Source organism: Lactuca serriola, chromosome 4, assembly GCF_051521515.1.
Source record: "Lactuca serriola cultivar US96UC23 chromosome 4, Lser_US96UC23_V15, whole genome shotgun sequence".
In the NCBI taxonomy this organism is placed as follows: domain Eukaryota; kingdom Viridiplantae; phylum Streptophyta; class Magnoliopsida; order Asterales; family Asteraceae; genus Lactuca; species Lactuca serriola.
Window position 1 is genome coordinate 144,610,112 of NC_136411.1, and position 23,673 is coordinate 144,633,784.

The 23,673-nt window shown below is 32.8% G+C and overlaps 1 protein-coding gene across 3 annotated transcripts; it reads left to right on the forward strand.

Moving 5' to 3' along the window:
- The first annotated feature begins 20,051 nt into the window (after positions 1-20,051).
- LOC145102669 (uncharacterized) lies at positions 20,052-23,214 on the forward strand. Of its 3 annotated transcripts, none has more exons than XM_079040123.1 (8): positions 20,052-20,304; positions 20,884-21,030; positions 21,177-21,216; positions 21,320-22,232; positions 22,315-22,399; positions 22,483-22,551; positions 22,618-22,797; positions 22,906-23,214. In XM_079040123.1, exons 2-8 carry the CDS (start codon positions 20,968-20,970, stop codon positions 23,032-23,034), a joined length of 1,479 nt encoding a protein of 492 aa, XP_078896249.1. In that variant the 5' UTR covers positions 20,052-20,304; positions 20,884-20,967; the 3' UTR covers positions 23,035-23,214. The 3 variants fall into 3 exon arrangements, with proteins under 3 accessions (XP_078896249.1, XP_078896250.1, XP_078896251.1); XM_079040124.1 differs by lacking the exon at positions 20,052-20,304 and adding an exon at positions 20,422-20,806; XM_079040125.1 differs by lacking the exon at positions 20,052-20,304 and having other exon boundaries at positions 20,889-21,030; positions 21,310-22,232.
- Positions 23,215-23,673: the final 459 nt, after the last annotated feature.

Here is a 23,673-nt window from a genome sequence, read left to right on the forward strand (position 1 = left end):
TCAACCCCTCTACCTTAAGCCTTTTTGATTAAATCCAACAATGGTGAAATAACAATCATCCTCAAACACCGATCTACGATGTGTACTCACCGCCTTGCGACACAAGGCATCGACCACAACATTGGGCTTCCCAGGATGGTACAAAATCTCGCATTCATAATCTTTGTTGGGTTGGACCCATTCATATGTATGTTGGGTTGGGCCCATTTGTATGTATGTTGGGATGGGCCCATTTGTATGTATGTTGGGCGGGGCCTATATGTATGTTGGGGTGAGCCCATTTGTATGGTATGTGGTATCTTGGGAAACTCGCTAAGCTATCTTGCGTTATGCGGGAAATGTCATTTATGTGTCACGATGTGACATATGTGGGTCACAACGTGACACCTGATCAAATGGAAAACCCTAATTTCGGACTAGGACCCTATTTAAAGGAACTGAGGGGCTAGGGTTTCATTCACCCTCATCCTCCATCACCTCCAAACCTACAAAAGAAATCCTTAGTCCATCTGCTTCATTTTGGGCTCATTTTGGTGCTTGTGTTTGCTTTTGAAGGAATGAGGAGGCCTAGGAAGTGTTGTTAGTGTCTTGGCAAGCTTGGGGAATCATTTTGAGCAAGTTTGGACAATTGTAAGTGTCCAAGATTTAAACTTTCTTATGCTAGGTTGTTAGCTCTAAGGTTTTGTCCCATTTTCTTCAAATATGAGTTAGTTGAAATGGTAGGATTCCATAAAGTTAGCAACTTTTATGGATCCTTGAGGTCCTTTGTATATTATGTGGTTCAGATCTAGAAATTGAATGTATATTGGACCCATGCATGTGACCTTTGGTGATTTTTCTTCATGTTTGACCTAATTGAAGCCTTAGACTCACAATGAGCATGCATGGCTAAAAATCATCGACCTTTACGTGTTATTAAACGATGGGAGGCTTTATGGAAATATTGGATGAATGGCTTAATGGGCTAAGAGTTGAATCCATTAAGTTCGGATAACCAGTTTTCATGACGTGACACACTTGATAGTCACGAAGCGACTGTTGGGTTTTAAGCATTCTAACACTCCTAAGGTGTACATGCAACCCTAAATACCTTGGATCTATGTTTTTCTCTATTATACATGCAAACTTGAATATTCCAAGGTATTACCCTAGCTAGCATATAATCATATGTTACTTGCATAATAAAACTAGATTGAATTACATACCTTTTTTTCTTGTGGTTGATTCCTTGGAGCTTTAAGAGCCTATCACCAATAATGTGAATGCCTCAAGTGGAATCACAAATCACCAAAACAACTTGGAAGAACTTTGAGAGAATATGGAGCTCACTAAAACCGGCCACCTTTTCTTTCACACTCACTAGTGTCAATTTTGTGAGCCAAGGACCTCTTTATATATTATGGAGGATTAGGATTACATCCATGTAAACCCTAATACCCATGACCTTTCATTTACAAAGGATCCATGGGTTAAAAGCTCCATGGACTATCCATGGACTTCCATACACTCTTAGCCCATCCTAAATAAACCTTGGCCCATTCCATATATATATATATATATATATATATATATATATATATATATATATAAAAGAGTCCATATTTAATTAGCCTCTTTTGATCACTAAATTAGTTCCAAATTAATTCTTTGATCAATACTAATTAAATAATATGATTTCTTATTAATGTATTATAACTTATAATATATTAATAAATCATAAATATCATTTTCTAATAAGTCTATCCATACAAATTGTTCTGGTGAAGTGCAACCCAAATGGACCATGCCGGGTCGGGTCAAGTCATACCAATTATAGTTATGGACTAGAAACTAATCCAACAGCCTCCCACTTGGATAAGTCTAATAACTCTTATTGCAAGTACGACTTCATAACCCTACTAGCAATCGTAGCTCTTAAAGCCGCTGTCGAACTCTGAACAAATCAATGACGTGTCCATTAGATAAGTGATCATATATTCCTCCATTCTAGATATCATATGGAATGAGACATGGATTATAATCATTCTCTCTGTCCATTTGTTGTTCCCCGATTTTCGATTTATGACAACTGACTAATTAAACAAATCAAATTAGTCCAGGCTTGGCCAAGCACTTAGGGTTGTCATCACTAAATCATCGAGGGGCCCACAAATATTGCTTTTATCCTTATGAGGTAAAAGTAATGGATAAACTTCGACTCATATGCTTGTACTAACTACTTGTTCAATCATACACAAAGGCACGGTTTATAACATCAAGTTACTGATGTGTTTTCGTACAATCAATGTATAACCAACTCATAGTTAACAACTCATATCATAAGATATTATTGTCTCATGATTCACTTGTGATAAAGTCCATGAAGTGATTCAAATGAGCGTGGGTTTAATCCAATACTCGAATCTTATTCTAGGAGCACTCATGAACACTGCAGCTAAGTCTAGCCACCTAGACAAACTACAGACTCATTCATGACAATCTTGCCTCAATACCTACTTCCAATGTATGATCGACTGTGGATGGTTTGAATAACCTAGTTATTCAAGAAGTCAAAACATGCAAAGTGAAACACAAGAATAATACTAATCATATATGGCCCCAACACTTTGAGTGTAAATAAAAACCCTTTTATCTAAGCACCATATTGATTACTCATTATTCATCGTATAATGTTCAGATTTATCAACTTAATACTTGAATTAAAACAATAGTCATGCTGTGCTCCAAACATGCACGCTATGTTTACCTATGGTCCTTTCTTTTGTGAAATAGATCAATTGAACATGACTCCAATGATGCTCATTTCACAATCCCAATCCCTTTTGTAAATGTAAGAATACCAAACTCTTGTCATTTATTGTAATCTGTTAGATTCTAAACTTATATGCAATGATTCTCTTGTAATGACTATGCACAGAAGTAACAAATACTTGGCAACAGACATTACAAAGTATTCCAATGGAGATTAATTCCATGGAAACGAAGTCTCAAATTCAAAGTACATTCCTTTGAACATCCTTTTTTGCATTAAGTTTTCTGATCTTACACAAATTCAGAGAATGACTTCCACCTATGAAAACAATTCCATATTACCATTTTAACTATCACTTCTGAACAAGAGTTGTCTCTTTCCAGAATATGTCAATATGGTCTTTTCCAAAGTTTACACTATACTTACAATTTTCCATGAGCAACCAATCTTTGGTAAGCCTTAGATTATCCTCGACAATTGTTTAATCATTTTAGTCATATCCGCTTCTATTCCTTTTTCCCTCTTAATGCCCTAAGCATTTGGAAAATTTAGAATGGATGTAATCAATCCTATACTCGAAGCATATGTGACACTATTCATGCTATAAATTTTTTTATTTGACATGTTCTCACAATTCGAACTATGAAATGGGATGCCGTAATCATAATCGAATTTTGAGAACGCAACATATATAGAATTTCCTTATGTTGAACCATTCCAACATAACATTCATATATATATATATATATATATATATATATATATATATATATATATATATATATATAAATATATATATATATATATATATATATATATATAGAGAGAGAGAGAGAGAGAGATTTAGGTTTAAATGTTTTCAACAAATATTGTGTGCCTAAATGCACCAATGAGAATTCAAGAAATAATAAATAATTAAATAAATCAATAAAGGGTATTTTGGACCTTTTGTACTTTTAATTAAGGAAATCATTTAATTGAAATCCTACAATTATGGAAATAAAGTAAATATATTTGACCTAATCCTTCACCTTTGTTTCCTGCCTGGAACATAACCACTACAGAGAAGAAATCCAGCGACTTCCCACCGCCGATTGCAGCCCTTCCTTGCGATCGATTAAGAGTCATCGGCCATTTTCTGAATGTTTGTGTGTTTCTTTCTTCTCCGATCAACTGAGGATCGAATTCTTTCCCTCCCTGCGTGATTGTTGTCGGATAAAAGGAGCAGCCGTCGCTGCCACTTGACGGCAACACTGCTGCCTCCGTTCCATTCCTTTCCATGATTGGTGGCTGACGGAGACGGAGATAATCAACCAAGGTAAGCCTGCCGGAGATTAGATCTCCCTTCCTCACGATCTGTTCAATGCAACCCTAAATCACGTCTACATTCTTCATCTTCAATTGCCGGCTACGACTATATCTCCCTGGTGATTTTTGACGACATCCGCTCCATCTTCTATCGAATCTGGTCTCCATCTCCAAACAATTCGATTAAGAATTAACACATCAACAGTAAGTCTATTTTTCTATGTAAAAACCGAAATTAATTCAGAAAATATGTTTTTGTTATAAATTCTTCTCAAATTCATTTTTTTTGTATGTGGGTATAAGAATGTAATTTGTTAGGTATATATTAATATGCGATTTTGATTTTACCATTAGTATAGGAATTTTAATTGTTTAATCCTCGTGATATGTAATTGGATTCTTATAATATAAAAATGATTTTGGTTTATATGATACATGAAGAAAGTGTCGATGCATATTCATCATTTTAGAAATAGTTCATACAATAAATGAAATTAACAATAATAGTTAATTTGTTTTCAACAGCGTATCAATTTAATATCAATTGTTTCAAACAAACATTATAATTGTTTTTGTTTAACGTTATGTGGAGTTGCGAAAATGTATCCTATAAACAATTACTTTATCATGTTTGTATTCTATCTTGTAGAATTTGATATTTGAAAAAGACATTGGTGAAAAAATTATTTCTTATCTTCCTCATGAATATCAAGCACCAAAGGAATAATCTTCAATTAGTAGCAGTAGCAAAATCGTCTTAGTATCTAATATGATGAGGGTAATTCTGCCAGAATGGAATCACGAATTCCAATTTTGCTAGAATGAAATCTAATATGTTGGTTTGATAAAATGTTCACTTCAAATTATTCTACTTATTCTAATGTATGTTGTATAAAATCATGCTCATGTTTATCTCCTTTTTGCAGCTCCTTGTATATAATCATTCTCATGCAATACAATTTTGACAGAATGCCAATCGCACAAAATGTCAATCTCATAGAATGCTAGCATATTTTGAAGTGGCTTAGAGGTCAAACATACACAAAATGTCAATCTCACAACAAGTATATTTGTTTAACTGGTAATGAATTTGTGATACTTTATGGTTGACTTCATAGTCTCTACTACATTCTATCAGAATTTATAGTTTTTATTTTTCTACTATATTCTGTCAAACTTTATAGTCTTTAATACATTCTGTCAGAATATATAGTTTTTATTCTATTAGAATGCATTGAATTGTTTAATTTTTGAAACTTGATTATGTTTTCTTTGTGGATTTAGGTTTTGAAGAGGCTAACATTGATGTGGAGAAGGAAGAAAACATATAGAACAAGAGTGTATTATACCAGAATGTGTTATGCTACAATGTATAAAGTGTTGCTTAAAAATCATTTCTTTCATAATGTTGTTATTATTCAATGAATCACAATCATACAATGTAATTATTTGTTATATTATTAGTTCAAGAATTGATTTTGTGTATTCTTTAAGAATGTATTTACTAGTTTATGGTTGGCATTATGTCATTTTGACAGAATAAAATCGAAAAATATATTTACTAGTTTATGGTTGGCATTCTTCTGACAGAATAAAATCGGATTTTTAAATTTGAATTAATTTAAAATATTCATATTTTTAAAAAATAAAGGAATTAACTATCCCTAAAAATCCAAAAATTTCCTTTTTTAATATAGGTTAATTGACTAAAATGCCCTTATGCTGAAATTTGTGTGATTATATGGTATATGCTATCCTATTCTACTATCATAGACCCTCAAATCATGACCTTTGATTATATTCCATCCGATGGTCTAGATCTGTGCAGTCTGGCACACAATAATTAGTAAAAACAAAATAACCTAACCCTATATATATATATATATATATATATATATATATATATATATATCCTTGACTAAAGTTGATTAAAATCTCAATCTAAGCTTGTAGAATTGGAATGAAGTATAAAATTCTCTCCCTTAATTATAGCAAAACAACTTTTCAAACCCGAATTGAAACTTTGTTCTCTATAATTAACATTGCTAACTTGCAATACTTAACATAATAGTCATGTTTCCACTAACATGATGATTATTAGCATAACACTTATGCTCCCACTAGCTTTGACATGTATCCAGAAATCAGCTGGACTTCTTGAAATCAATACTTTATTGACTTTCTTACCAAAGTTCAGATTTCTGATACAAGATTCTTGATAAGACTTTATCAAAATCATACATCTTTCCTAGACCTGACAAATGTGTCGTGTCGTGTCGGTTTCGTGTCGTGTCAAGACATTAAACGGGTTGAGAGTGTTTGACCCTAACCCGACCCGTTTAATTATTGTGCCGTGTCAACCTGTTTATTTTCGTGTCGATTTCGTGTCAGGTTTCACGTTAAGGTTTAAACCTTGTAAATCTATTGTATCATGTCGGGTTGAAACATTTTAAAGGTTAAAAAGTAAAAGTCATGGAGGAAAAAAATGAAAATGTGAAATGCTGGAGTTAGGAGGTGGAACCGAATATACCCCCCCCCCCCCCCCCCGGTCTCATATTATCCACTTTTGACTTTTGAAGTTTCTACTTTGACCTTAAATAGTTTTTTTTGTGTTATAAATTACTTGATAAAATTTATAACAATGAAAAAACATTTAAAACACAATCCATTGATATATTTTGCATTAAGTGTTATATATCAAAAACAAAAATATTTAAGGTCAAATCTGAAGAATAAAGAGTTTAAACAGTCAAAGTTAGACAATAAATATGGGATAGAGGTAGTAGTAAGTTTAGAAAGCAAAATGGAAAGAGTTAAGAGTTAGGAAGCAAAATGAGATAGGTAGTGAGGAGGAGTAAAATTAAGTCACTTTGAAATTTTGAGTTTTACTTTCAATTCTTGAATTTGGGCCACTACAAATGTATAATATTGAAAATATTTATAAAAATATGATATATATATATATATATATATATATATATATATATATAATATTAAACGGGTCATCTTCGAGTTAAAAGTCTTGACCCTAACCTTACCCGTTTAATTATCGTGTCGTGTCGTGTCAACCCGTGTACATAAACGGGTCGAAATCTCTGACCCTAACCCGCTAACTTCGTGTCGGGTTGTCGTGTTGTGCCAAATTTTGCCAGGTCTAATATTTCCTTGGATAGCTCACATGTATGCCTAAACAATTATGAAGAGGGATGTCCATTCTTACAAGTCCATGTTAGTGTGTCGGTTAACCACACACGCTCCACTAATGACTTTGAGAATGCAAATGTCACACTTGCTATCTACTTAAAACCTACTTAGTGAAAGCGTTTCCTCATCATCATTTTCATGAATCGGAGAGAAACCTTATGACACTTAGATTTTTATGGTGTATGTGCTCCTATCCATGTAATTTATCATAACCTTTATCACAAGACAAGGTTAGCGACAAATCTAAACTCGTGGGCTAGTGATTAACAATACTCTTGATTAGTTGTTGAAACTATCTCAAGATCTTTTAAGACTCCCACTGACCTCTTGACATATAAAAATATAAGATACTCTTTGTCAAGAACCATTCCTCGACAAAACAAATATTCAAGGGTTAGTGCGGATTCTTATCAAGATAAACACTTCACACAATTGGTCTTAGTTGGTCTTTGTTTTATCCAAAACATCACAACTTACCAATTTCAAATGCACAAGAGTGAGAAAGCATTTTACTCCACATTTGAAAAGTGTTATAAACCTTCCTTAAGATTATGTCACTCAAGTTACAATCTTGGAGTATTACTCTAAGACTCAATTTTGGAACGAAGTATGATTTATCTTTTTGATTTAACCATTTCTACAATTCACGATTCCTCTTCTTAGCCAAACAAATGCAATAAGATGTCCTTAGAGAATAAATTGTGATATGGTTTCATAATCACTAAGATAATCATAAAACACGATACTAAAGTACTCTCCTATATTTTCAGATTGGAGAAACTATTATCTTTCTGCCTAATTTGATTCTACTCATTCGTCCTGTCATACATTGAAACTTTTCCAATGTTTTAGAATTACACTTAAACTTGTAAGCATAACCATATTTACTAAACTTTAGTAAATCATACGAATAACCTTATCATTTTTTGTGGTGGACCTAATGAGTGCACAACCAATTGTACCTGATCTCCTAGTCCTTCACTTGACTCACATATACATGTGAACAAAGAATTAGTCTTAATTACCAAAGACGAAAATTCTCATTCATCATACAATACAAGTTGCATGATTCCAAGTTTCTATCCAACTGAAACTTGGGTGATGAGAATCTTTCCTTATTTGGTAAATTATGACACTACCACAAACGGAAGAATCAAAACCATTTCCCAATGTTGCTATTAATGAAATCATATAAGCAATAATTTTTCACAAATGCCATCAAAAGGATACTTAAAATAAATAAAATAAAAACTTTTCTTTTATTTTAAAATTTGCGGAAAAACTTATCCTTACAATGCAAATACATATGAAAACATGTTGTTATCTATTCCTAAGCAATATATCATAACTCTTAAGCAGCAGCTCAAAATTCTGATCATCGAACCATGCGATCGAAATCCATCTATTGCGATCAAAATCAACTTACTTTTTCGTTAAGCTTCCTTACTTTTCTTTGATTCTACAAAACATCAAAATGTAATTACATTACATCATGTATTAAGAATCTCCAAATAAGAACTTAATAGAGTTAGATAGTGGACTTTACCTGAAGTAGAGTCAAACCTTTTTGACTTTACCATCCGTATGATCTTTCGGGTAAAATGGTCAGCTTCGCAACCAATGTCCCTTATCTTGGAAATAGAAACATACAGACTCTTTGGAAATGGTACACGAGACTATCTCAGACTTAGCATTTCTCTTTACCATTGGGTCAAATGACTTGACCATGGCCAATCCCTTTCCATTGGGAAAAGAAAGCTTTTCTGGACTTTCAATGTTACCATTACCAATGTCCATGGAAGCATGGGAAGTAGATCTTCCAATCAAATTTGCTTCACCAGTGCTCCAAATTATTGTTGATTTTAGCAGCAACAAGCAAATATGTAAGATCATTAAGGGTCAAGTCATGGTCTGTCACATAGTAGTCCTTAAAGAACTCACTATATGACTTTGGAAGTGATTGAAGAACCCAGTCACCAGTCAACTTCCTTAAGACTTTGACACCCAACTCTCACGGCTTGCCAAAATGTGACTTAATCTCTAAGATGTAAGCACATATAAACTTTGCTTGCCAAATAGGGATTAAGTGACCTTGTACTTGTGGGCCAGGGAGAATTATTGGAGGAGGTGGAGGAAGTGAAGTATGATGTCCAGTCCTATTAATTAACAACAAAGGGATTGATCTTTCACCTTGATTACCATTTGGGATATCATCTTCTTTAGGAAAGCTCTATCCAAAAGGATGAGGAAGACCATAGTTGTCTGAACTTAGACATCTATGAGGGAGTAATTCAAGTTTCAGTTGATTTAAGTCCTTAACATAATACCCAATATGAAATATTAAGGCTAGGACCCAACAAACTATTTTATAACTTGGAAGAGGGATGTCGTAATCCAAGCTACAGAATATTTGAAGGTAGGTAAATGACGACTTAACAATTTCCACCATGAAAAACAAAACAAATTATTAAGTTTTAATTGGATTTGAAACTCCTAAATCTTTTGAGATTCATTGAACTTTCAATGGCATGTTTAAATCTCGATTGTGCCCTCTCAAGTTTGTGACTAGGATGCCAAGGATCACAAACAAGGTGTGAATAACTATCCAAATTGACTTGGTACCCTTAATTTTACCACCCAATCGATGTGTTGTTTAACCACACGCGCTCCACCGATCTATGATAAAACTTAAGTTACCCTTTGCCACACATTGTCAGTACCATGTTAGTGTGTCGGTTAACCACACACGCTCCACTAACGACTTAACACGGGTGCAAAGTGTAATTTCATGGGTTAACATTAAATTCACATTTTACTAAGTAACTAAGATTGGGAATTTATAAGTATTTAGTTAGTTGGTATTTATCATTATACTTTTAATGAAGGGAGAATTATAGTCCTTTCCTACCCGTTCGGCTAACGACCCTCCACCAGTCAAGAAAGCGGTGGATGAGAGTGGACACCCATTAAACTGTCATTTTATAGGCAGTAACCTTATACCCCCCTTATAGACTGACTTCGTGAATGAGGCCTACTAACGGTAAGACTGACTTTGTTCTTATACATATATATAAGTATTAACTTTTAATATTATAATAGTATAAAGGTGTATTTTACGTATTTAAAATACTCGGTGGTTTAATCTTATTAATTAAACTATACTCTTAATTTAATTAAACTTAAACCATGTCATTATGGAACTATTAGCTCTTTTAATTAAACACTTTAATTAATTTAATGAAGTCCATAAAGTTTGAATTTTAACTTTTAAAATTCTAGGGTTTGGAATTAAAGCATTAATGTGTGTGAGACTTTACGAATTCCAAGACTTGAGGGCAAGTTTTGAAACTATTCAAAACCTTTCATATTCATAACATATGAGTTTAATGTTTCTTTAATGACAAGACTCTTGAAAATCCATAACTTGAGGACAAGTTATGGAGATCATAAAACAATTTATGGAAAAAAGATTCTTCAAGTTTTATAACTTATGACTTTTAATGAGTCATTTAAAAGAAAAACCTTTGGAATTCCAAAACTTGAGGACAAGTTATGGAGTCCATTAAAATCATCAAAAACTACAATTCAACCAAGAATTTTACAAGTTCTAGATTAAACTCATATGAACTAGGTAATTCAAGTCAAACAAATTTCATGCAATTAGACTTAATCATATAAACTAATAGAAAACATGAAATTTTGACAATCACCTTTCAAATGGATTAGCATGATCATCATCATATCTTAAAAAAATATTTTTATGATTCAAAACAGTTTGGAATAATGATCCTATCCATTTGGGGGGCCAAAAAACGTTTTCCTGCACTCTGCACAGCCAACTCGACGAGTCCATGAACATGACTCGTCGAGTAACACATTTTGTACATGGACTCGTCGAGTCCATCACCCAGAACGCAAAAACTTGATTTTTTCAACTTTAAACAGCAAGTAGCATCAAGTATAATTGAAAACAACCCTACTCTCTGATACCACTATTGGGTTTTGAGCATTCTAACAATCCTAAGGTGTACATGCAACCCTAAATACCTTAGATCTATCTTTTCTCTATTATACATGCAAACTTGAATATTCCAAGGTGTTACCCTAACCAACATATAATCATATGTTACTTGCATAATACAACTAGATAGAATTACATACCTTTTTTTTCTTGTGGTTGATTCCTTGGAGCTTTAAGACCCTAGCACCAATAATGTGAATGCCTCAAGTGGAACCACAAATCACCAAAACAACTTGGAAGAACATTGAGAGAATATGGAGCTCACTAAAATCGGTCACCTTTTCTTTCACACTCACTAGTGCCAATTTTGTGAGCCAAGGACCTCTTTATATATTATGGAGAATTAGGGTTACATCCATGTAAACCCTAATACTCATGACCTTTCATTTACATAGGATCCATGGGTTAAAAGCTTTATGGACTATCCATGGACTTCCATATACTCTTAGCCCATCCTAAATAAACCTTGGCCCATTCCATATATATATATATATATATATATATATATATATATATATATATATATATATATATATATATATATATAGGGAAGAGTTATTTGGAAAACAAAAAAAAACCCTAAAAATCATAAAAATGCATAAAAAAATACTTAGAGATCACAAAACTTTTTTTTGAATTTTTTTATGAAAAAATCGCAACTTTTTTAATAAAATCGCTGAAAAAAAAATAAATAATTTCTTTTTGTAAAAAAAAAGTTTTTTTTTTTCAAAAAAATTTCAGCGATTTTGTATTAAAAGCAGCGATTTTTTCATAAAAAAATTCAAATTTTTTTTTTGTGATCTCTAAGTATTTTTTTTATGCATTTTTATGATTTTTAGGGTTTTTTGTTTTCCATAGAACCTAAACCTATATATATATATATATATATATATATATATATATATATATATATATATATAAGAGTCCATATTTAATTAGCCTCTTTTGATCACTAAATTAATTCCAAATTAATTCTTTGATCAATACTAATTAAATAATATGATTTCATATTAGTGTATTATAACTTATAATATATTAATAAATCATAAATATCATTTTCTCATAAGTCTATCCATACAAATTGTTCCGGTGAAGTGCAACCTAAATGAACCATGTCGGGTCAGGTCAAGTCATACCAATTATAGTTATGGACTTAGACACTAATCCAATAGCGACGTGACAACTTGGGTTTTCCCCGATTAACTTGTACTAATTCCGTGACGACGTGATGACCTATACATCACGACGTGATGATGGTTTGGATCGAGACTAAGTTGAACTGAGACTGAGTTGAATCGTGAATGAGTTGGGACCGGGTTGAGTACGTTTCCCAGGACATGACTATGACTTGGTCACGGCGTGAGGGCCAGCTAATGGAAGTGCTGACCGTTGACTTTGACCTTGACCATTAACCTGTTGATCTGGTCCGACTTTTGGTTAAAATGACTAGTTTTGGAGGTAAGGCTAAGGCGGGACCTTGTTTGATTGTTAGGTGTGTTGTATCATCGGTTTCGTGGCAATTATTTGTGGTTATTTGACTTTGTGAGACATACGAGTCTTCTCATTATACTGTGTAGGATACTAGATGTCTTTATGACTATTGCATTTGTATGTATGTTGGGCTAGGCCTATTTATATGTATGTTGGGCTGGGACAATCTGCATGTTGAGTTGGGCCCATTTGTATGTATGTTAGGCTAGCCCCATTTGTATGTATGTTGGGCGGGGCCCATTTGTATGTTGCGGTTGGGCCCATTTGTATGGTATGTGGTTTTTTGAGAAACTCCTAAGCTTTATGCTTATAGTTTTATGGTTTAACATTTCCAGGTACTTCCAGTTCTAAAGGAAATAAAAGGGTCCAACATGACTGCACAACATTCCCCGATGATTTTCTGCATCGATGACTATTATTTTTACTCTGATATTGAAATACATTTTATCATGATTGGTTTTGATACACTTGATGTATGAATTGGACGATTTAGAAAAAAATATTAGTGATTTTGAGATGTTTCACAAATATAAAGATCATTGTGACGATATGATTTTTAAATATGTTTATATAAAATAATTAAACATAATATTTGCTAAATAATGAGAAATAAATTGGTTAATTTAATGAATAACATGTTTGAAGACGATGATTATTTTTTTGGTTAACTTCAATTAATTTGGTAATTTTATTAATTTTTTAATTTATGAATATTTGGTTATAGACAGTGTAACACAAAAAAATATTTATATGAAATTTACCAAATGGTTTTGAAATTATGTAAAATATACTCGAATTTTTTATAATATCCTTCATAATATTACTAGTTTATAACTCGTGGAAATCACAGTTATAAAATTAATTAAACTTTCATGATAAAAAACTCAAAATTATTAATTAATTATTTTTAAAAAATTATTAATTAAGAGATATTATTAGTTATATAAAATTATAATCGTTGATTTAAATAAATACGTGAAATTATATCACCTTATAATCTGTATTAGTTTTATTTTATTTTTTAATCGAATGTTATTATTTTAATGTAATTGGAGTGGAAAATTTAAAATTTGAAATGGAGAATCAATGAGTTGGAAAGTGACGTGACATTAATTAGGAAGTCTAATAGGGTGACACAAATGACAAAAAACATACTATTTTATTAGTATAAGGAGATTAAAATAATAAACATGTTGTTGAAAAAAATTAAAATAAATATATGTTGAATAATATAAGTTAAATTAAGATGAGAATTGGTTTGAAAATGATGGTCCAGTGTAGGGGTGTTGATCGGGTAATTTTTTCGGGTAATTCGGGTCGGATAATTTCGGGTTTTTCATGTTAGAAAAAATACCCGTTACCCTACCCAAACTGAATTCGGGTAATTCGGGTATCGGGTCGGGTTTGGGTAATTCGGGTATTACCCGAAATATATAATTTTTTTTTAATTTCACCTGAAAATAAATTTAATGAAATAAATACGTCATGCTTTATTAGTCTTGTTTATATAAACAAACGAGACATAAACGAAGTTACTCAAGCTTTGAACATTAAGATTTTTTAGTCAATAATACCTGAGATATAAAGTAATTTTTTAACAACTTAATCTAATCTAATAAGAGAAAATGAGTTTGTTAGTTGCAATAAAAACTATAATCTAGAAAACAGTTAAGTTGTAAAGAATATAATGATATATAAACAATTACTTTTAATATTGTTAGTGTCATATTGTCATAATAAATAGATTCATGTTTTACAATAATGATAATTAGTTTAAGCGTGATCAAATATCTGCTATATAGTACAAGCTCTAAAATAAAAAGAATTTTTAAAATAATTCGGGTAATTCGGGTATACCCGAAACCCAAACAATGTACCATTTACCCGACCCGAAAAAAATCGGGTTATCCGATTACCCGAAAAAATTTACCCGATATCCGAAAAAATCGGGCGGGTAATTCGGGTATCAGGTATTTTCGATAGGGCTAGTCCAGGCAACACACGCGGAAGTGTTGCGTGGCGCAGCCAAAAATTGTTTTTTCATAAAAAAACAAACGGCCCATAGGTCTTTCTGTTTGATTATGTAAACAATGTAACATGCAAATCCAACCTAGTCTATTGATGGAAAAAAATAAGTCTCAAAGGAATCTAATCCCTATTATAATAAAAGAATAGTTTTAATGTCCTTTTGACATGTGTCATCCTATTAAGCCTCCTAATTAATGCATATTTTATTCTACTTTTGCCATGTGTCACCCTATTAGGCTTCTTTATTAATGCATGTCATTTATCAACATATTAATTCTCAATTTTAAATTTTAAAATTTAAATTTCTCACTCTAATTATATTAATTTAATTACATTAGAATAAAAATTAAATTAAAATTAATACAAATTATAAAGTGATGTAATTTCACATATTTATTTAAATTAACAATTATAATTTTTTATAACTAAAAAAATATCTCCTACTTAATAATTTATTTGAAATAATTGATTGATAATTTTAAGTTCTCACTATAATAGTTTAATTAATTTTATAACCGTGGTTCCCACGGGTTATAAACTAGTGAAATTATATGAATTTTATCTGGAAAACATGGAAGTTGAAATTAGATTTTCAACATAGATTGGAGTTTGAAAGTTGTCTTTTGTTTTAATTATGTAAACAATCTAATGCAAATTTAACCTGTTATTGTTCACCCGTTGGAACCTCTTATCATCATGTAAATAAAATTTGATACACATTTCGTCAATAACAATTGGACACACTGATATTTTTATTTGGTTTAGAAATCAAAAAGTTTCATTCATATTTTAATGCTGAAACCATCGAGAACACCATAAATAACAAGAAATAAATCAGGGAAATCATAAGTCAAAACGAGAAAGTTTGTAAATTTTGAATTCTTTCGAAAAAAAGTCGAAGGCTTTTCCAAATTTATTTTATGTAAAACCGAAATATTATCGGTAACATGCTAAAAGGTTCAAATCGAAAAAAAATTGTAAGTTTTTTTTTAAAGAAAAAAATCAAAAATATAATGTAATTTATAGATTAACCATTTTTAATTAAATTTGTTTTTTTTATTGTGAGTATCTTCAAAAACCATTTTCGCATCATATAGTGAATTTTGTAGCGATCATCACAAAATTAGCGAATTTGTTTTCTGTTTTAGATTTAATACTGGTTGTATGTTTGGTTGGGTGATGTGATGTTGAGTGTCGAGTTCCCAAGATTGCTCGCTTTAATATTCTAATGGCGATGCGTATATCTCTGAGTATTGGTCAGGTAATGCTTGGATGATTATGAGGAGAAGACCAATAGTTGGTGGGGTGTTGCGGTCACATCTTCACTGACTTATGGAGATGCTAGATTCTTTTCGGCCTTCGGATAGGCACGACTCTTGGAGATGGGTTGTCGGGATGGAGGACTTTTTTACCATGAAGGTTGCTAGACATAGATTGGATCCCGTGACTCTCCCCGCTAGTGGTGCTGCTACTAGGTGAAATAAGTTACTTCCTATAAAAATCAATATTTTTATTTGGAAACTTTTGCTTAACTGGTTGCCGACACGTTGTAATCTTGATTATAGATGTATTGAATAGCCTTCTCTTTTTATGTCCTTGTTGTGGGGAGGTGCTTGAATAAGTGGTTCATTTATGTTTGAAGCGTTCTTTAGCGACGAAACTTTGGAATAATATGGCGACTTGGTTAGATTTATTGATTCTGAGTTTTCATTCTATTGAAGACGTGTATGTTTGGATTGATGATAGGGTGTTGACAAATTCTCGCAGATCTATCATTGAGGTCACATGTGCTTCATTGATTTGGGTTCTTTGGACATACCGGAGTGCGCAAGTGTTTGGGAACAAGAAGTATAAGAAGGATTTCATGTTTGACTCTATTGTTTCTTTTTCGTTTAATTGGTTTTCTAGTAGGAACCATAAAGTTGGGAAAATCTTTACTGAGCGGATGCAAAATCTGCTCATGAACTAATTGGTTTCCTTTTTGCTAGCTTCTAGCTAATCTTTTATATATACACTGCCGTTCAAAAAATTTTATATTTTAAATTTTCTTTTATATGTAATTTTTAAATATAAACATTTCTTTTTCTTTTTAAAACTGACTTCATAAAATCCGGTTTTTAACCAAATATAGCCGGTAAGGTTCAAGTACTTTCCTTTGAATTTGGTTTGACCCCGACCCAAGATAGACTCATTAAAAGCTCGATTCTAGATCGATTTTAAACGAGTCCGAGTTGAAATCGATTTCTCAAGCTTAATTAAGTTTGTTTATTAAACGAACCCGATCTCGAGTCTATTTTACTAATGTAATAACTGTTTTCCTGGATGAATCGATTTAGGGTTTCAAGGAGTCAAAAGGTTGGATTTTAGAAGAATGGAGTCTCACGACGTGAGAACGGCTAGATGAAAACGTTTGTTCGGGACTGGTCTCACGACGTGAGACATAAAGGCTCACAACGTGAGAGTTGATGCAACCCAAGCCCATGATCATTTTAGGGTTTCCTTCTTATTTAAGAATCCCTAAACTCATTTTAGGGTTTCTTATCGGCCCCAAACCGTCTTTCAACTTATAAAAATCCTAGTCTTCATCCTTGCTTGATCTTTGGTCATTTTGGAGCTTTTCTTGGAATTGAAGAAGGAAGAAAGAATAAGAAGAATGTGATCTTGTGTTTAGGCTTGCAATGAATCTTCATCATCATCATCATCTTACATTGTTTCTGGACCATTACGTGTATCAAAGATTCCTCCTTTATTGTTCTATGATGATAGATCTAGGTTTTGTCCAACTTTTCCTCTTGGTTGTGCAAGTTTGATGAATGTAAACCATAAAGTTGGAAACTTTATGTGTTATCAGGGTCTTAAGAGTGATATAGAGTTCAGATCTAGTGAATGGTTGAGTTTTGGAACCTTGCATGAAAGTTGGATGTCTTTTCTTTAACATTTTGACCCAAATGAGATCTAGACATGTATTGGACATAGATGTCTCAAAAGCATCGACTTTACAGTGTATAATGGAGTTATAAGACCGTATGGAAAGTTAGGGTTCAAGGCTTAATGGATTAACGACTTAAAAGTTGGAATTTTAGCTTTAGACTATTCTCACCACATGAGACTTGGGGTCTCACGACGTGAGGGTTGAATGACCCCGTTTCTGGTTAGCTTCTTGGAGCTCACGACGTGGGAGGAGGCTTCTCACGATGTGAGGTTAGCTCCAGTGATTTTTTATGTCTGAGTTGACTGAGTTGAGTCGGGATGAGTTCGAATCGGACCGAGCGGGATCTCACGACGTGACCACGGACTGGTCACGACGTGAGGATGGATAGTTGACATTATGGGCTTTTGGTTGGGCCTTTATGGAATTGGGCTTGTATTGGGCCTTGGGTATCTTTTGGATTTGGGCCGATTATTGGGCTTTTAGTGCCATTGAGTTTGGGCCTTGGTCTTTGGGCCGGTTGAGGGGAAGGGTAAAATAGTCCTTTACCCTAGGAGTCGGGATTAGTGAATTAATTCCCAATTATGGTTATGACCTGATTATTGATCATGATTGTATTTGATTGGTTAGCGGGGGGATTCTTCGGTCCAGTAGCTCGAGCATCTTTGGGATTGTCAATGGACCGAGGTGAGGTTGCTCACTATACTGTAGGACATTAGGATGGTATGTGCTTGTAGTCTTTGTGACTCCTACTGTATGTATGTATGCCTATGTGCTTGTTTGTTATATGTATGTGGGGTGAAATGAACTCGGTACAACCTCGTGCTGACATATGAGTCGAAATAGACTCGGGGGTGAAATAGACCCGGTACGGCCTTCGGCCGACACATGAGTTGAAATAGACTCGGGGGTGAAATAGACCTGAGAGCGAAATAGACTCGACACAACCTTGAGCTGACAGATATGTATGTTATGCGGTATTTTGGGGAACTCACTAATCTTCATCACTTTCAGCTTATGTTTAAAATGTTTTTCAGGTAATCCTAGTTCGCAAGGGAAGGGACCGACTTGATCGCAACACATTTGTACTCTGATAACTATTTTAACCTGATATACTTTTGAATGATTGAAATGATTAAATGGTGTTTATGGTTGAACGAAAAATGAAATTTTTACCTTGTAATTTTTTTAGATGTTACAACTAAGCTCGATTAGGCTCACGATCCCAAATGGAGTCTCTCTCTCTCTCTTTCTCTCTCTCTCCCCCAATATATATATATATATATAAAATAAAAAATATTTTTATTTTTATATATTAAAATTTGTATTATTTTTTTAGTAAATGTCATTACAATGAGTTAGGGTGTACCGTGTACGAGCCGAACCCAAATCTGTATAAATATTTACGAACCGATCTCAAGCTCCATACCATAAGGCTCGAAACAAGCCGAGGTCGAACTTGAGCCTTAAAAAATTTAAGCAAACCGAGTTCGAGGCTGTTATTCTTGATTCGACTCGACTCGTTTGCATCCCTTTGACCGTTTAATCTCTAGTTTAAATTCATCATCTAATATTTTCGAATCATATAAATATTTCTTATTAAAATTATATATGATATATTAACGAAGTGACAACTAATTTTATACTTTTACATATGAAATAATTAAAAGATGGCATGGGCCATCTACAAAATCCACGACACCATTGCATTATCGTAATTGTCGGTTAAAACCATTTTAAAGAAAAATATACCATTATTGAATAATAATAATATTAGTGATAATTATTTCATGTTATAATAAAATAATATTTGGATGTGTATTTGTAACCGTGTATTATATTTTTTTAGTGTTTGATTAAAGCAATTATTTTTCATGGATCAAGTAATTATTTTTCTGGTAATTAATTTATGATCACCTGTATTATCAATGTTCTTAAATCTTAATCCTAAATTAATTAAAAAAAATACTAGTATACTGATAACTTTATTATGAAGAAAAACAAGTATCGAACAAAAACCGGTACAAAAATAGGCAATAAATTTCTACATTTGAAATTAATAATTCAATGATGCATAAAAATATATTTCTATCATTTTCTGTTTTAAACTTTTAAGCAATCGAAATTTACCTAATAATTAATTGTCTGAAAATTACATATATTCAAATTCCGTTTTTTTTTTTTTTTAACTTATCTTGTGAAAATGCATTATTTAATTTTACTTAATTCATATTATATAATCGGGTTTAAAACATTGATCTTGGCCTAACACTACTCCAATTATTATTTATAGCTTGCGTATAATCTTAATTAATTTAACTGTCCCACGCAAACACACAAAACGCGCCCATTTCATTTCTTTCACATTTTGTCCTTTTCTCCTTCAAAGCTACACAGACACACCTATAGCTCACCGGTCACCGGACTACATCTACCCTCCGGCCAACTTTCCTCTTCCTCGCCTCTCACACATCTTTACAGTCTCCGGTGAACATGTGGATGCGTACATCTTAGTGAAAGAAGCTCATACACGTTTGTTGCTTCGAATTTCGCAAAAGGAGTAGGTCGCTGGTTAGTTCTGGTTTACCTAATTTTCTAACTTTCCAAACCCAGCTATGTCTGTTAGAATTAGATTACCTTCTTTTGTGATAACTTATGCCCAAAATCGGAGCAGTCGTGGTTGGTGTAAGCGCGGCTCCTTTGATTGATACTGAATTTTTACATGTTTATTTTGTTTTTAGTTGTGCCTCGTTACTTAATTTCGTATAATTTTGTGAATTTTTGGTGTTTCGTGTACATTCGACGATTTGAATTGTTTCCTATGAACTTTGTGAAATTAGTTTTGTATCTGAATTTCGGAATTTTAGTCGAATTTCAACAATATGAAGCGGTTCGTACGAATGTTGGAAGAATTGGTTTGGATAACCCAAAAACAGAAGGAAGAAGACCTGTAATTAACTTGTGATGCTGTTCACAATTATTTTTAAAAGTTCCGAGTGATCTCTTTCATTTCTTTTAAAGTGGGTTATGAGGTTACGAGTAGTTTATATGCCTAAAACCTCCATGTTCATGTGTATGTTTTCATAACACATATTCTGTTAACTGTTAACTTTAATTTTTCTGTACTGAATAAGTTCTTATCGTTTTCAGATAATCTTGTAAGAGGGATCAAGTTATACTAACTCAAAGCCTCTAGATCTTTCATCAATCTTCAGTTTGTTTCTTTTGCCTATCATGCCAGTTGCTGTTAAGGATCAACAGGATACGTACAATCACAGAACATACTTTCCCAGTGAGGTACCCCTTTAACTATTGTCAGTATTTAACATGTTTGTTTTATTCTATCTTGTCCTATATGAGAATACCTTTTGCCTTTATTGTCTTCTTGAAAGATCTATAATTGTTATCAAGTTTCTGAAAGATAATGTTCCTTACTTTGCAAGGAACATGCTGGAAAATCAACTCTCAAAGCTGATAAGCAAGGTGAGCATTATTCAATCTGCACTTATACTTGTAAAACTGATGTAGTTACCATGATTAGTTTATTTATTATATGCATAGCTAATTCAATATTAGTTTTCTGCAGTTACTCCACCCAAACCCACATGCCTTAAAGAGGAAAAACCAATAATTTGTACCAAAAATTCACAAACTATTGAAAGTCTTCTTCCTGATGAAGAAGATCTCTTCTCTGGGGTTCTTGATGAATTGGGTTGTACTACTGCTACTGTCAATGGTGATGATGAAGATTTTGATCTGTTCAGCAGTAGTGGAGGCATGGAATTGGAAGAAAATTCTAAATTATATTTCACTCAACAGAATCCTGCAATTGCTAAAGGACTTAATAACACCGATCAAATTCAAATCACTACTTCAGACTTTTCAATTTCCTCCGAACACCCTACTTTCCATCATCAATCACTACCCATCAGCCATGAAGGTTTCTATAATATGTTGAATCCATACATCCCACAAATGGAACACATGCTTAGGGGTTCACCTTACAACACCTTCCAAAATCATCATCATCATCTAAACCCTGTAATCTGGTCACATTCTCCTCCATATGTTCATAATCAAAACATCTGTGCTCATAGCTTCCCCAATCTTCATGGGTTATCTGAAATGCTGCCACCTGTCTTCTCATTTTCACCTATACATAAACAACAAGCGATCGGAATCGGAATCGGATCACCACCATCTTATATGGAGGAGTCTTGTAAACCAGATGTTGTTATTCCAGTAGCATCTCCTAATTCCATGATGTCATCTCCACATATTATTAAAACACATAAATCTCCCAAAAGGGAAACAGAAAGTACATTGCCATTATCTTTTATAAGGCCAAGGGGAAGAACAAGAAGAACCTCACATGGTAGACATGAAACTGTTTCTTGTCACACTCACACAGATGACAAAAAATATGAACTTGATATTCAACGTGTCTTGCGTGGTGAAGACACTAGAACAACATTGATGATCAAAAATATTCCAAATAAGTAATTGTTTCTCATTCTACATATCATCAAGATTCAATATATTAGGGTTTATTAAATCGAGTTTTGTTACTTATTATTGCAGGTATAGTTCAGCAATGCTGTTGGCTGCAATTGATGAACATAATCAAGGAACTTATGATTTCATTTATCTGCCTCTTGATTTCAAGGCAAGTATTATTTCACATTTTTTTTTAAACACCCATAATCATATTTCTATAAAAGGTGAAGTTTCATGTGTACTTTTTAACAGAATAGGTGCAATATGGGGTATGCATTTATAAACATGATTGATCCACTTCAGATAGTGCAGTTTCACAAGGTGAGTTTTGTTGTCTTTTCAGTTGAATTAAAAACAATATGAAATAATGTTGATTTGTTTTTTCAGTCATTTCATGGGAAAAAATGGGAGAAATTCCACAGTGGAAAAGTGGCATGTCTTGCATATGGTCGAATTCAAGGAAAAGCTGCCCTAATTGCACACTTTCAGGAATCAAGCTTGATGAATGAAGATAAATGTTGTCACCCTATTCTCTTTACCACAAATGGCCCAAATGCTGGCAATCAGGTATATCATAATTTTTTTTCATTTGGACAAAGGGCATTCACGTCTTTTTGCATATCAATCTTCACATGCAAAACAAGCCCCTAAGTTTATTTATGTGTGTCTGTGTAGGAGCCATTTCCCTTGGGTCCAAACATGAATTCAAGGCGACACAAGAACAGGTGTAATGTGCGCCAAATGAATGAAAACCTAGAAATTTCATCAACTTCGTATGCGTGTCAAATAAAGAACTCCATATAAAAAAGGGGAGAGTGTTTGGATAAAATATAAATATCTGTAGTTGTTTGAGTAGTCAGTCACTATCTTGATCCATTTTTTGTTATTTCAAAAATGGATCAAATTCCACTCCGTTGTTGTACTTGTCGCAACTCTTGTGTTGATCCATTTTTGATAAAAATTTAAGGAATTTTATTACTTTGAGTGATGATTGTGTTAGGTTTTCTATCAACAAACACATAATTAAAAGATGCGGAGGAAAATAAAGGACACAAAAGATTCCAGCTTGATGGTTCTAAAATATCTATAAAGAATATGTTCACTTTAAACAAGGTTTGATATAAAGTTGTATGCAAAAAATATTTCACGATATGCTAAGATTACTGGTGATCACTGATCAATGCGTTGATTTTGTTAACTTTTTTTTCCCAGCTTTATATCTCGATTTAAGGATGATATATGTAATATTCATAATTTGGGTTAAATAAAAAATTGACAAAATGTATTATTTCGCGTTTACTTTTATACTTTGGTGTAAGAGGACTTAAAAACCAATGAAATATTAAGATTTCATTTACTAGGAATATTATATATTTTTAATTAAAGGGCATTTTTGTTTTTTACGGGCTCTCCCGAAGAAGGTTCACCATTTGGTGAAAGATT